The following is a 15472-nucleotide window of genomic DNA, read 5'->3' on the forward strand; positions in this document are numbered from 1 at the left end:
AGTATATGTTGGTGTACCTTGCATTACTGCATCAACCTATATTGCACAATACAACTCTGTAAATTTTTTTTGTCATTACCTTACTCTGATGACTTGCACTGAATGGAATGAGCCAGGGATGCATAGTCCGGACAGTAACTGCTGATAGCCAGCCTCAAGCAGACTTCCAGATGCTCATCAGTCATGGTGGAACGGTACTTTGACTTAATGATCTTCATGTGGGAAAAAGCTGGCTCACATAAATAAGTGGAGCCAAATGATGCAGTCAAGAAGGTAGCACATTTTCTGATGTTGGGGTACTTGTCCTCTGTGAGTAAGTTCCAGAATTGTCCATGAGCTCTGGCCTTCAGCTGAATGTCGACTTGAAGTGTCATAATCTCATCCTCCACTCCAGAAGAGTTCAGGTGAAACAGTGTTGCGACTTTTGATGCCAGTGAAACAACCTCAGCATCTTCCTGGAAAGTGTAGCACATGAATGTAGCGACTGGCTCGAGTACAGCAAAGTCTTGAAAGCGTCTGTCGAACTCTGACAGACAACTGTCAATTTGCTTTATGTAGCGTGCACTGTCCAGCTGCGCATATGACTGCTCTTGTGTCTCCAGCTCTGCCGCGAGGTTCTGGAAGTTTGCCAAATCATGGCGGTGGAGCTTTGAGGAGAGATGTTGCATTTTGCGTTTGAAAGCATTAACTGAGCTGATCATATTGATCACAGTTTTGTCCTTTCCTTGCAGCTCTAGATTAAGGTCATTCAACATGTTGGTCAGATCGGTTAAAAATGCCAAGTCCAGCAATAGTGGAATGATGAGTTATCTTTAAGAGTTGCGTGCACTGCTGTCCTCAGTGTCTTCGCAGGTAAAGGCAGCACTTCTGGGGCAGGCTGAGGGACCCTTGAATTGTCTGAAGCCCAACGACTGGGCCATCAACTTACTAGATGGAATCACCATCAGGGGAGAGGGCCATTCCCGATCCTCCTTGTCACCCATACCGCAGTAAAAGTTGCTGAGCGGGCCACTTGGATCCACGCCAGCCATACGACGATTTCCAGGGTCAGAAAACAGCAAGAAGCCCGGGGACGGACAAACCTGATAGTCTGAAGAATAGATCATATGGACTCGCACCGACCATGCCACCCATACTGCCTTCCAGGACTGTTTGACTGACAGGAATCACCGCTTTCCTCACAACAGTGAGCTTCTTGGTAGTCTGGGTAGTCTATATAAACCACCTACCCACCCAGGGTCACCGCTCAAGAAGGTATAACAACAGCAACGCTCAAGCTTAAACATGCGTCCGTCAACCTTGATGAAACCAGAAGAAGGAGATCCGTGAAGGAACTCGCAGTGTCCAAAACATGGATGGACCACTGCCTGAAGGGATGTGATGGATTGCAATTGAGCAACACCAAAGGATCAAGTACCAGCTTCCAATTCAATCCTTGCAGCATCATCAATTGCGGTAACCGTCAAACAATGTGGAGGGCTTATGACGTAAATCTACACTAGTAAATATAGCTTGTGCACCACGTGGACAGCTGTTTTTGCATGTACTGGGGTCAGGTGGATCCAAAAACGAAAACAAGAAAGTGTGGGGATCAGTTGAAATGTGCACAAAAACACGTCACAGAAATGAATGGAGGAAGCAATAATATGGTCCTGGACCGAAACATGACAGAACAGGAAGAGGGCATAATCACCTTTGATCCACAAAATCTGAAGATTAGTTAAAAATAGCAACAGGATACGGAGAAAAGAACTTATGGTTAGAATTGATATACAAGACGGTCAAAACCATGAACCTGTCCAATTGCGTAGCGTGCTCTTCCGCCCGACAAACCCTGCCCACAGTACCAGCTATGCTCCAACCGGACTCATACTAAGCCTGTTTCCATTGTATGTTAAAACTACACATGGGAAATGACCATGGTAATTGTTCAACCCTGGCGTCCATATTCCCAATAGCAAGCAAAAAACTATGCCACCTTGGTTTGTACTGCAAAAAGGCAATTATACTTGCCTAGTCCCAAGCAATGCGACTGGGAAAACGGTGGGGAAAACCAATGACTGGTGGGTACAAATGATAAATGATGTGTCCAGGTGGGAAAATGCCACTAAACTGGTCTGGGCTTGAGCAGATTTGTTCTGGTACTGTGGGAAGAAAACATTATTGAATACACCACCTCCATTGTGGACAGGAACATGTACCATAGTTAGACTAGCGTTATTGGTGTCCTTTTTGTACACTAATGCGTCAGGAACACTGAAATGGTCAAAGCGTCAAAGGCTGCTACCATCCTTGGCCCAAAATGATTTGACTGGCTGGGAATGAAAGTCAACTCCATAGAAGGAGAAAAGAAAACAATTGGCCGAAGAAGAGAAGAACGCCTCCTCGGTCACCCAATTTTGAAGTTATCAAATAACTTCCAACAAGTGACCTGCCCTTCGATGTTGAGACAGACTTCCTAAAGAACTCTGTATTATGCTTTTTTTCCCCTCTTGCATGCAAGATAAAATCTTATTCCACTATTATTGTCAGTCCTGACTCTTATGTTATTTAAGAATCTCTCCGCCTGTGAAAATCTCCACAACAAGGTAGATTGGAGATATTTGACGGCATGAGAGAGTAGCAGCAGAGCGTTTTTTTGTTTTTGTTTTGTTTTCGTTCCCCTCATTGCAACCATCATCCATTCCACTATTGTTCCACAAACTGTCCCTACGTCCTTCGAACTGCTGCCATTACTCCAATCTTGAAATACCTGGTGCCGGCCCCTCCAACTTCAGCAACTGCCGTCAAATCTCCAATCTACCTTTCATTTCCTAAATACTTGAAAAAAACAGTTGCCTCCCAACTCAACTCTAACCTATTCCACAATTACAGTCACTTGCATGAACAGTTCCAAGAGGGCTAGCTGGTGGAAGTAGCTGAAAACAGAATGTAGCAAGCAGAAGCAGTCCGCAGGATGCACTAAACTACTAGCTGCACAACTATCTCGAACTACTGAACTGATGCACCGCACGCAGCCTATGCACTGGGTACAATACACACAGTGTTATACACACACACACATACTGTACACACACACACACGCACACACAAACACAAATTGCCCTATTGCTCAGTTACATAAATAATCCAATAGAGGGTTGGTAAAAGCCTTGCAGCCTCTGAAGCCCTGAAGTCCCCTCCCAGCTCTGCAACATGCACACACACACACACACACACACACACACACACACACACACACACACACACACACACACACACACCAGTCCACCCTTAACATCCTTCCTAGCCTCTGACTGTTCACTGGTTTAGTCAGAATAGGAAAAAGATAAGAGAAGCGAAAGAGCCCCCCGATTCCTACCCTCCTCCTCAACCTCCTCCCGAAATTTCAGATCCGATCAGCTAGCCATTGCTGCTAAATGGCTGCAACAGGGCCTCGTTTCACCTGCCAAGGGGTAAAATTGCTTGGGACTTTTATCGGGGTGATAACATCAAATAGCAGAGCTGACAGGAAACCAGCCACCAAGATTTAATCTGAGATTCAGACGGACCACAATCAGATTTTATCCTGATATGGATCAATGTGGTAACCACAGTTTGACCAGTCACTGCAGACCAGACCAACCTTAGCATAGCATAATGTAAAAGCTATTTACTCCAATTCTGGCTGAAACTGGGTGAGAGGGAGGGTCTAACCTGAATAGTTCAGCTGTAAATCACCAGGCCACATACGCATTCATTCACACCTACAGACAATTTAGTCTTCAATGAAACTACTGATGGTTTGTGGACTGTGGGAGGAAGACAGAGTCCGGGAGAGAACTCAGGCTGTAAAACACGTAGAACCCACAGAAAGAAAAATCAGGGCAGCAAAACTGATGGGACGACCAACGCCACTCTTAGCGGCAGTCTTTTTAACAGCTCTGAGTGTGAGGAGCTCTTTTTGTTACTCTGCTTTTCTTTCATTATTTCTTTTTTTGTTGCTATTTTATTTCTTTCCGTCATTTTTGCTTTTGTCACATCTGATCACTTTCTATACTCTGGATCTTCATAAACTTGAAGATCCAGAGTGTAGTCTGCTCCAGAAATCAGGTCTTTGCTCTACAGAAAGAATGCTATATCAGCGTTGTACCCCAATAATGAAAAGACAAGGGAAGACAATTCGCTGTGCTTTTCTGAAACGTGGCTCACAACTAGCATCCCGGATGTTGAGCGACCTGACCATCACAGTCAAGTTGGACAGTTATGCCAATGCCTGTGTGAAGCAGAAAAGAGGAGGACTCCCAAATGCTCATCTACATGAGCAAAAGGTGGTGTAATCCTGGGTATATGAATATCAAAATCTCAACCTGCCACGGGAACATTGAACTTTTGACTGTAAGTTTGTGTCCCTACTATTTGCCCAGAGACTTTGCTACCCCTTCCAGAGCTGACACAGACACATTATCCACTCCACTGTTGCTAAACTACAAACACAGCATCCGAGATAAACTGGACTGGACTGCCCATAAGGATTCTCTGTGCAGGGAAGTTCCGAGTTGACTGTACTCCCTAAGAGGGTTGGTATCCTTCAACATCTGCAAAAAGATGGTGCAGGTGTTTATCAGACTGCTTTGGCGGGCTCCTTCTTCTTGGCGGCGGTGTGCTGGGGAGGCCACATCAAGAAGAGGGATGCCTCACATCTTGATAAACCATTGTAGGCACGGAGCTGGACCGCATGACTTCCATGGCAGAGCGACAGGCGCTGAGAAGGCTGCATTTACTGCACAGTGCCATCTCCAGGCAAAAGATGAACTTCAGTGATAGGCTCCTGTCTTTAACTCCACACAGGGGACAAAATGTTAATGTTGACATTCCACACTGTTCTGCTTTGTTATGACTGGTACAACATGCACCTTGAAATGTGTAATTGGGTAGTTGTTCAGTTGTGTTGTATTATACTAGTTTTTATTGCAAGTCTCTCTGCTTCATTTTCATTTTAGGTAGTTTACCAGGTTGTTGTGGATATTGCTGAAACCACAAGCTTCCCCTTGGGGAACGTACTAAAGTACCTACCTCCCTTGAACATGAAGAACCCATACAGAGAGAACCACCCTCGCAAGCCAACAAGAACCACTTCGCCACCAAGAAATTGATTGAGTATATGATTAGAATTGCGGTTTTAGTTTGGAAGGTTGCACATAAGTTTCTAGTGTTTTGTTTTTATTTTACTGAAACTTTCGTATCTAACTGACATTACAATTCATTTAATCAGTGATCTAAAACTGCAAACACTGTAATTCAGGAAAAACCTTTTGGGAGATGTCGGGACTTCGTCTTATAACACTGTGTTCATTTCTCTTTACTTAAAGACCGGAGTGTCCTGCTGCAGTGTTGGATGCCATCTGAGGGATGACAACCTGACACACAAACCCATATGATTTTTATCATTCTGTACAGTTATGGAACAGGAAATGAATCCTTTTGTCCCTACATGATGACACAAGTTTTTTCATGATATTATGTTCAAAGACAATTCTAACCCCCAATAAATGTTCAATGTTTAAAACAACCCAAAATTCAAAATACAAGCAGAGCAGGGCGACAGTCCATCCAGAACCAGATAAAATGTGCCACGTCTAAAAAGACAGAACTGGCAGGTGTCTATTTCGGGTCTGACATGTAGACGCATCATTCCCGCTGCACTGCATTAACCGTCAAAAACGAAATATCTGGGTTATTTGCAGCCAAACCCTGTACTTTCATCTGCAGCCTTCATAAAGGTGGGTGAGCTGGGTTCCAGTGCTCAGTATCGAAATGATGGTGCCACCAAGGAATTATAGAAGATCAGAAAACAGAGCTAAAGCAGTCTGAAAGGCTGCTGATTAGTAATTTGTCAAAAGGAGGGGAAGAGTAATTTGATCTAATGTCAAAATTCAAAATGTTAGGTTTGTTTGTTTTCTTAAAGAAAGTTTATGTCTGTCAAACAGATGAGCATGTGTTCAATAGCTACAGAACTCAATTGAGAGTGTTTTCAAATTAAGAGCTTTTCCACAGCTTTTCTTCTTGACATCGAATGTAGACGCAGGATTCCTGTGTTGTCTAATATGCTCTGTAAGAGATGCTAAAAAAATCTCCAAATCCAAATGCCTGGGATAATTTTCCTCAAAACTTTGCTTGTCTGCTCCCATATCTGTATCTTACAGGCTAATAGCAGCAGCTCTAGCAAAAACTGCCCCTGGATGTCTGTGTTGCCCACCACCTTCTAAGGCCAAGCCCTGCCCCCCGTGGAAGAAGCTGATTTGTATCGTTACTTTAAGAGACCTTCTTTCGGGCTCCAACCCTCACCGAAGATGTCTTCTTTACCTCATTGCAGTACTGCAGCATGGTGACTGACCTGTCGGTCTGGGTTTCATTTTGTCCTGTCTAGAGAACAAATGATGGACTGAGCTGGAAGTTGAGCATTGAGTTCGGCAGCATCTGCTGAGAGACCCATACGTATGGGATGTTGAAATTAGGGTCAAAGTGGGGGTGGGGGTTAATAAGGACGAAGGCAGGCCCAGAATGAAAGTGCTTAGGGAAGCACATAGGGGAGCTCCGGCCGTTACTATTGCAGTGATGGCCAAGGTAGAGTCCACCCCCCACCCCCGTCCCAGCTTGGGAAAATGGTCCAGACTGTTGCTAGACGGTTCGTGAACGTCACAATAAGCGCTCACCCAGGAAATGCGGCAATCCCTGGTTCCAATATCCTGCTGCAATCAGTGGCAAAAAAATTAAAAAACTGTGTCCGTCATCACAATTAACTCCCTTTAAGAAGCAGTGGAACAAAAATTGTGGGGTCATCCCACCCCCACTCCCCTAATCCAACAATCCCCCCAAAACAGAGCTGTTTTGTACTCCTGACACATTATTATTCAGCATGGTCCAATTTTTTACTGCAGTACAACGTCCTGCATCTCAATGCAACAACAAAATCAACACTGGTCCGCACAAAAGAAATCTTTAAAGGAAACCTGCAAAAAAAGAATAATTGGAAAAGTTGCCACTTCTATTTCCATAAATATTTGAATAATAATTAGGATTCAAACAGATAATCCCAGGATGGAATTAAACACCATTCTGGTGATGTGATAGCTGTTTGCGCTGATTCTATAGAAATGGCATTCTGTATCCTGGTCGTATTCTGTATCAGAATACCAGCAGGCCTGACTTCACATTTCTACACCGCCAAGGAAATTAGCCCAGAGCAACCTGTATAAATTTATCATCACGCATGCCCATAAGACCCCAGGCAGGCAAATCCGGCAATTTGTTGCTCGTAAGTGGAACTAAAAATAACATTCAAGAGTCTGCTGACATTCAGCCACATGAATTATGGTTTAATGGCGTTGCTGACCAGAAGGTTGTGTGTGCTACTCTGTGTGTGTAGCATTTATCTCAGTCATGCCGAGCACACCTTACCCGTTTGCGTAGATTGCAGGTGAGGACAAGGTTACGGGAGAAGGAGTTGGCGAAAGCCGAGTAGAATTCCAGCACCTTGAGCAAGGCCTCCCGCTTTATGACATGCAGGTCGCAGTATGTCAGGGCTCGCACGTTAGCACAGGCATGCGCCAGGGTGGTTTCCTTCCAGAAGACATCGCCGAACACGTCACCTTTACCTGGAGAGAAATACATATGGGAGTTTTAGCACGGACATAAGTCACTTCACTTACTCCATCAGTAGAGGAAGACTATGTGTATCATATGGTTCCCTCCAGAATGTTATGCAGGAACCCATCTGATTTCAACCTGGACTACCTCACAAGATGGCCGCAGTATGTCAGGGTGGATGGCTATGTTTCAATGGCCGTGGCGTGCAGCACAGGAGTTCCCCAAGGTACTGTCCTGTCTCCAGTCCTCTTCCCCCTTTTCACCTCCAACTTCTGGTACAACTCCGGTTCCTGCCACCTCCAGAAGGTCTCCGATGACTCTTCCATCATTGGATGCATCAATGATGACAACGAGGAGGACTACCGAGAGTTTCTGATTGAGAGTTTTGTTGAGTGGAGCAACCAGAAACAACTCCTACTCAACATCTCCAAAACCAAAAAAGTGGTTGTGGACTTCTAGAAGAATCGGAGGAGACAGGTACCGATCACCATCCAGGGTGACGAGGTGGAGATGGTGGACTCCTACAAGTACCCTGGGGTCCACATCAACAGCAAACTGGACTGGTCACTCAACACCGATGTACTCTACTGGAAGGGTCAGAACAGGAAGTTCTTCCAGTTTATGGTAGCCAGTGCACTTTTCTTCGGTATAGTGTGCTGGTGGGGCCGTGCCAGGACTGATGAGGTCAATAGGCTCAATAAGATAGTGAGGAAAACCCGCTTGGTGGTGGAACTGAACCTGGACTATCTTAAATCGGTGGCAGTGGGGAGGGTGAAAGACAAACTGGGAGCTGGACAATCCCTCCAACTCCCTGCAAAACGAGCTGTAGCTGATGTGCAGCTCCTTAAGCCCACGGTTCATCTCAGCCTGGTGCAGAACCGAGCACTTCAGATGCTCCTTCGTGCCCACGACCATCAGTATACAACAGTGGTCTGGACAGCACACAACTCTGACCAGCCTGAGCGCACCTGTGCTGCTTCCACAATTCCACAATCTCACTACCCTACCCCATTTACTACCTCACCTATTCACGCCATGTCCTTACTCTGCTGTCTCACTTATCCTTGTTCTTATCCTTGAGCTGACAGTGCTGAGCATAGGACCATCTCAGTACTGGATCTGCAACAGTTCTGAATCCTACTGTATCCGACTGTATTAATGGTATTAGTAGTATAAGGTGATGCCCTGGCCACCCTGGTCCAGTTCTGTTCTGGGATTAGTACAGGGGTCACTTTTCGAACCTTTTCAGGTTAAGGGTTCCTTGAAGGGATTTCACAGATAAATCCCAGAACCCTAAGGTTCATTTCCCTATGTGAAAATGATTCTTGTGACCTTGGCCTTAACACATTACTATTCGGATGAATGCACAACTAAGTCAAGCGTCTTCAGTGAGACAGGCCGTGTGGACCCTGTTTCTCTACCAAGTCTTTTGCCGAATTTGAAATGTCTGAAATTCAAGGATGTGACAAAATAAATGAAAAAGTTAAATCAAAGGGTCCTGTGATCAACTGCCAGCCAGTCCAGGGTGAACCCTGCCCCGCTTAATGACAGCTGGGATAGGCCCCAGCCCCCTGCAACCTGAAATGCAGGTAAAGTGCTATAGATCAGTGTTTCCCAACCACTGTGCCGTGAGAGATCACCAGGTATGCCATGAGCAAATGCCCACTTTCACCTGATTGGTCAAAAAAAAATTATTCAACACAAATAATGTGTCTTTGTTCATCTATCTTTATCACTCTATTTATATTGTCGATTAGTTCTGGTTTTGTATTTTCACCCTTACTGTTCCCTTATGTCCATTATTATCCCTAATGTTGTTGCTGTTGTTGATGTTGATGTTGCTACTGCTGTCCATTTATTGGTGAATGTCTTGCTATCCTCTGTCTTCTGTCTTTCTATTCATATTTGCATTCATATATTTACTTATTTATTGAAATTATAACTGTTTCGCTGCTGTGACAAAGGAATTTCCCCTATGGGGATCAATGAAGTCGATCTTATATTATCTTGTATATTCGGGCAGCATGCAGTGACAGGAAGACTAGATGCCACTAGATGGCAACAGGTAGAGAATTAACCTGCGCATCTACCTGCTGCTGCTGAGTGATTAGTGATGCTTCAAGTGGGACAGCGACAGTGATACGTGATGGACAAATATTTTAAAAGAAAAACTACTCAGTCAGGACCAGAGGGTCCTGAAGAACATTCTGATCAAAGTGAAAGCCCAAGTAAGTAGTGGTCAGAAGAAAGTAAAAAAAAAAGTTGACCCCAAGACAATACAATGACAGTTATATTGTTTCCTCAGTTCCCGCAAGAATATCATCTTTGTGTTCAACCAAACAGGTCCAATTTTCAAATTGAGACTACAGTTTCATTTTATTTCATTAAAAACGTTTTTGATTTATTTATTTGGTGGTGTGCCATGTGATTTTTCTAATGTAAAATATGTGCTGTGGCTCAAAAAAAGGTTGGGGAAACACTGGTATTGTTGATTGATGAATAAATGGAGAATAAAATACAGAAACAGGAGCAGTCAAGCTGAATGAAAGTGAAATCAGCTTCTCAAGCCACCTGGACACTTGACTCATCGACAGCCAGCGTAAATACCCCGCTGCTAATCCCCCACCGCCAAACGGAACCTGTGTTTCACTGGCAGCCGAAGTCTCCCGGGCAACGTTATGATAACAACAATGGGAAGAAGACTAATTGCATTCATAATTGCACAAATTACAGCAACAGTCAATAAAAATCAAACACCCACAAACTCTTTCCACATTTGAGTTAGAGACTGCTACTCAATTTATCAATTAAAATTCGACAACATGCCCGATGTGGATCCAATCAACAGGAAATAAAATCAGACCGCCACCTAAAGCCATCACTTTGACCCGATGAAATGAGATGTGAGCCAGTCTCCTGTGCGTCTGAACCTTCGGCTCCGTGTTCTTCGGGCTCGGTTGTGACAGGAAGGAGTGCTTGTCCAAATCGTAGTCTGTCTGTCAGAAACAGACCAAGTGACACAGACTCTGTGTCACTGCCAGCAGATCTTGTCTTGATGATCCTTCCTCTTCGTCCCCCCGGGGGCCCCTCTTCCTCTCTGAGACATCCAGCAACCTCAGCCGCGGGTGTCCTCAGGAATGAGCTCCCCTGGGAGTCTTCGCTCCTTGCCAATTAGTTGTCCGGATTTGGACTAGACTCAGGCTGGAGAGCCACGAGCAGCGACTCCGGCTGGCTTCGGCCACTGCCATCGAGGGTGTGTGCGCGTGTCTGTGTCTGGGGTTTTGCTGATGCCATGACCTCAATGACCAAGCAGTGGATTTGTCAAATACATGGGTTCATATTGCCTTTCAAGACAGGCTCCTGCAAACAGGTGCAGGAGGGTGCTCCTGACTTGAAGCAAGAAAATCAGAGCCTTTTTACCTCCCGCCATGAATCATGTCCAGAAACCACCCTTTGACATTCAAAAGTTTTCTCTCTGTGCCTCTGCCTTTCGACCACCAAGAACTATTGGCCCTTTGGAGAGCCATATGATGTTGGGTCTGAGAGGGGGGACTGTGTGGTTACAGGACTATAAATTTAGGCTTTCCCCACCAAAAAACATGTAGGATATAGAAGGCAAAACCACAAGTTGTAGCATGAAAACTCAGTACTTTTAGTACAATGCAAATTGATGTAATGTTTAAATGGGAAAAACGCAGAGTTCAGTTCAAATCCCCCCAAAAAAACAAACAGAGCCCAAAACCAATAGTCTTCTCGCAGTCCTAAGAAAGAGCAACCCTCCCAAAAGGACAATGCACAAATAAGTCAGTTTTACTTTCAAAATGAGGTGAAAACAAACAAAAAAAAATCTGCTGTTCAAATATGCAGCAACTTTCAGTCCAGCTTCCAGATTTACCTTTGAGAAAAAAAAAAAAACACTGTCCAGAGAGAGTTGGCTAATTCATAACTTTCATTTGGACAAAGCTAATTAGGAAATGAGGTGTCGAGTCCAAGGAGAGACATCGGCCTCGCAGCGACTGATAAACGACAACATTCAGCCCACAGTCTAATAAGCGGTCACCTGGAAACCCGGGTAACATTTCTCTAAAGCAAAATCAAACATTGATTTTGCAAAACAAAATAGAGCAACTGTCAGCCTTCAGGTGAGTGACCTTCAGACTCTATTCAAATACTTTGGTCCAAAACATCTAAACTAACCGCATTAAAGGAACCACGTCCCCAGATTTCTTTCATCATCCTCTTACCTGCGCTCAGATTATGTCACCCCCCCCATGAATAATGGATTACTCTTCATCTTTATCTGTTTCCCCCCCGACAGATCATTCAGTTTGTGTTGGTAGTCGACTGATCGGGAGTTTGATCGAGAAATAGCAAGAGAGAAATCTCTCGCGAACATTCTGAGATTTAATGATGCAGAAAAAGGAAAAATTCAATATTACTTCAAGAATGTTTAAATTAGGATTTAATGGTAAAAAATTCTAAAAAAAAAAAAAAAAAATCTAATAAGCATTAGTTTATAGGTTATATCAGTGGTCACTAACTTATTTAGTGCCACGGACCGCTGACATCCAAGACAAGACCAGGGGAGAATTAACCCGTTTTCGAATGACTCTAGTAGGGAATCTTCTTTTAATTGCACTCCGAGACCTTCTGGTGTCTCATGATTGCCTCTTTCTCCTATTTTAACTAGGCTCCAAATTGACATTTGTTTGCAGGGCATTTTAACGAGGGTAAGCCTGCCGACTCACTAGCCGAAAAACCCTTTGACTGAGTCAGTTGGAGGAGTGTGATGCAGGCTGAAGTGGCAATTTTTCTAAATTAAATACACGGACGACCAATGAAAATAAAGCACATTTAACAATAAATAACTTTATTCTTTCTTTGCAGCCTTGTGGTTGTGGCCCTGTGGATTATACTCACATGGTTATGAGATACTAAGTCATATTACACTTTTTCCATGATGATAGATATTTTTTTTATGTTCAGAAGACACAAATCTAAGGGATGAAATTTGTGTTGGTTTAAAAAAAAAACAATTACAACTGCAGTTGTAATATTTTTTTCTGTAGCTCAAGTGTTTTGAGCTCATTTGTTTTCATAAAGGTTAATGGTCCCCTTCCTGACTTTGGGTCAAGAACATGAGGAAGAAAGATGTCGTTTTTATCATTTGTAGTAACGATAATAAAGCAGACACATGAGGAATGCGGGTTCCCGAAGCAGCAGCGACAAGGTTTTAAATAAAAATAAATAAAGTAAATAAAGGCTATGATCCTCAACATCAGCTGCCAGGCGCCTGACTGATGAACGCAGCAAGCGTGATGAGGACATTCATCAGACTTCTAATGTGTTCCTTCTGGGTTTTTTTTTTTTGTTCGGACTGGGATGAAGCTGGCTAAGCAGAACAGCAACATCCCAGGCTTTCCTCCACTCTGTTTTTCACGCTGTGCAAATTATTTTGTCCTCCGCCTCTGATCTCCCTCTCGGTTTCATCTCCAAATTGCTCGATCCATCACGTTTTGTCACTTCCGTCCTGCGTTGCCAGTAAATCTTCACCCCTCCTCCTCCTCTTTGTTTCTCCTGCTCTCTCAGCAGAAAGCGAAGCATCGGCACATCCTGATCCGCCTCCAAGCTCCTCATCTTCCATGCTGATGGAAATTATGATGAGGAACACCAGGCCAGATCACCCGTCCTCAGAGAAAAAGATGCATTTATGTAGCACGCTCAACACTGGGGTTCCCAACATGGGGCTCGGGGACTCGTCGGGGGGTGTCACAAGATCTTTTTTATTTCCGAGAAGTGAAATTGTGTTTTCAAATAATCACCAGTTTTACCCACATCACCAGATGGGCAGCTTTTTTTTTTTTCCTTTTGTTGTTTCTTTTTGTGTCTTTTGTCTTTGCAAATGTAGTCGATGGGAAAAACAAAAATGCTACTCAGGAAATAGGGGAAAAAAAACAAAACAAATACAACCATCATCCTCCTCTTCCTTTGCACATGGAAACCGAAGGTTGTACAAAGTGTCGGCTGCTTTCATTCAACACTAAAAAGACAGAAATAACTTGAGGATGGCAGTGACTCAGCTTTTCACTTCACTCCGTGTGTGTTTACATGTTTTATGCTAAGTTTAAAACAGAGCGGGTCCCATGGTGCCACCATCATCTGGGAACACAAAGCGGACTGATGGAGTCTAGTTGAGAAATATTAAAAAACATCATAGTGAAGATCCAAGAGTTTCTGTGGATCAAAGATGTTTGATGTGTTACTTTGAACTTTGGTGGTGCTGTGACTGACATCTGGACTTGCAGCCATTTCACTGCAACAGTGCAACATGTTTATGTTACATGTTGTCACCATGGAGACAAGAGAGACCTTTTTCTGCTCCTTTTTTTTTCCACTAATAGTCAGGAAGGAATTTCCGAATGTCTAATTTTTGAAATACTTTTAAGGAATATTTTGATCACTTTTTTCCCTCTGTTGTTCTCAGAATTAAAAAAAAACAGATATTATGAAGGGCACAAGATTAACCAAAGTAAAAAAAAAAAAATTAAACATTTTGAAGTGAAAACAAGTGAAGTTTTGTTAAGATTTTTACACAGGAGTTATATAGTCAATTTTCTGACTCTTGTCTGAAGTCAGTTACTGAACCATGTCAGACAATTCTTGAGCTGTTACAACAAAAACAGGATTCCCAACTTGCATTACACCATTAAACTCCTGTCTGATCAACCCTTGATTCTGTGGGAGTGGTTTGTGATCAGGACAGGAAGATTGTTGGACTTCCAGTCAAGTTCAATCGACTGACCAATCACAAATAACATAAATAACACCATGCCATAAATAACACATTTCATCACCTACCCAAAATGGCGATGACCTCGTCATCCTGGATGACCTCCAGTGACCCCGACACCACGAAGCACAGTGTGTCCACGCTCTCGCCAGCGTGGAAGATCAGGTCTCCTGGGGCGCAGTGGGTGGTCTGGAACTCCACAGCCAGAGAACGCAGGCAGCCATCACTTGCCAGACGGAAAGCTGGGTGTTCATTAAATACCTGACAGAGGGTTGGCAGATACTTATTATACTTATGCTAAATCTGTTACAGGAAATAATGTAAAGAAGAAAAAAGAAATATATCATTACAGAGGCTGGGACCGATGCCATCTTGTATACCTTGCGCTCATGACCACAGTAGGGCAGATGCAAAACAATGCTAATTAATTTTTCACTGGATCATTTTATTCTATAATGGAGATTAGGAGGGGTCAGAAGGACCTTAAGACTAACATGGCAGAGGATGAAAAAGTTTTTGAAAGCACTTTTTACTAAAAGAGTGTCCCCCTACAGAGACAAAGATTTTTTTTTTTTTCTAATGCAGAAGTCACTTTATAATTAGCAATGTCTTAGCTTGTTAAAAAATATTTCTTCTTTTTCTCAAGACAGAAAGGTAAATCAACATTTTCATATAGAAGGGCAAGTTAAAATAAAATAACATAAAAGCAATAGAGCACCCTATAGGAGTGGTTGCCGTGGCGCAGGGGGTTTGATTCCTGGCTCCTCTTAGCCTTTCAAATTGTTGTTGAAAGACACTGAACCCCTGGCACTGCTCAGTAGCTGCCCTCTGCTCATCGTTCATCCATACTGGCTTAAATGCATTGGTCAAATTTCACTGACGTTGTACTGAGCGTGACAAATAAACCGATTTCTTTCCATAAAAAACCTGATCTCATCATGTGAGGATGTGGTGTCACAAAATCTTTGTGTTACACCCTTTTCCCTCTAAAATATAATATTGTGTAATGATTTCATTTATTCTCTGTACTGCTTATTATGAGCTCGAGTGGCA

The 15472-nt window shown here is 43.4% G+C and overlaps 1 protein-coding gene across 1 annotated transcript in view; it reads right to left on the bottom strand.

Annotated features, from left to right (window-relative positions):
- Positions 1-4603: 4603 nt before the first annotated feature.
- Positions 4604-15472, bottom strand: part of kcnh5b (potassium voltage-gated channel, subfamily H (eag-related), member 5b) — a 79344-nt gene continuing 68475 nt past the window's right edge. The window contains exons 12-14 of the mRNA XM_086148800.1: positions 14488-14680; positions 7441-7637; positions 4604-4645 (exon numbers count right to left, since the gene is read on the bottom strand). Coding sequence (XP_086004926.1) covers positions 4604-4645; positions 7441-7637; positions 14488-14680 — 432 coding nt within the window. The remainder of the gene's footprint in view (positions 4646-7440; positions 7638-14487; positions 14681-15472) is intronic.

This window comes from Fistularia commersonii, chromosome 1 (genome assembly GCF_037954325.1).
Source record: "Fistularia commersonii isolate RoL2024-O1a breed Wild chromosome 1, RoL_Fcom_v1.0, whole genome shotgun sequence".
NCBI lineage: Eukaryota > Metazoa > Chordata > Actinopteri > Syngnathiformes > Fistulariidae > Fistularia > Fistularia commersonii.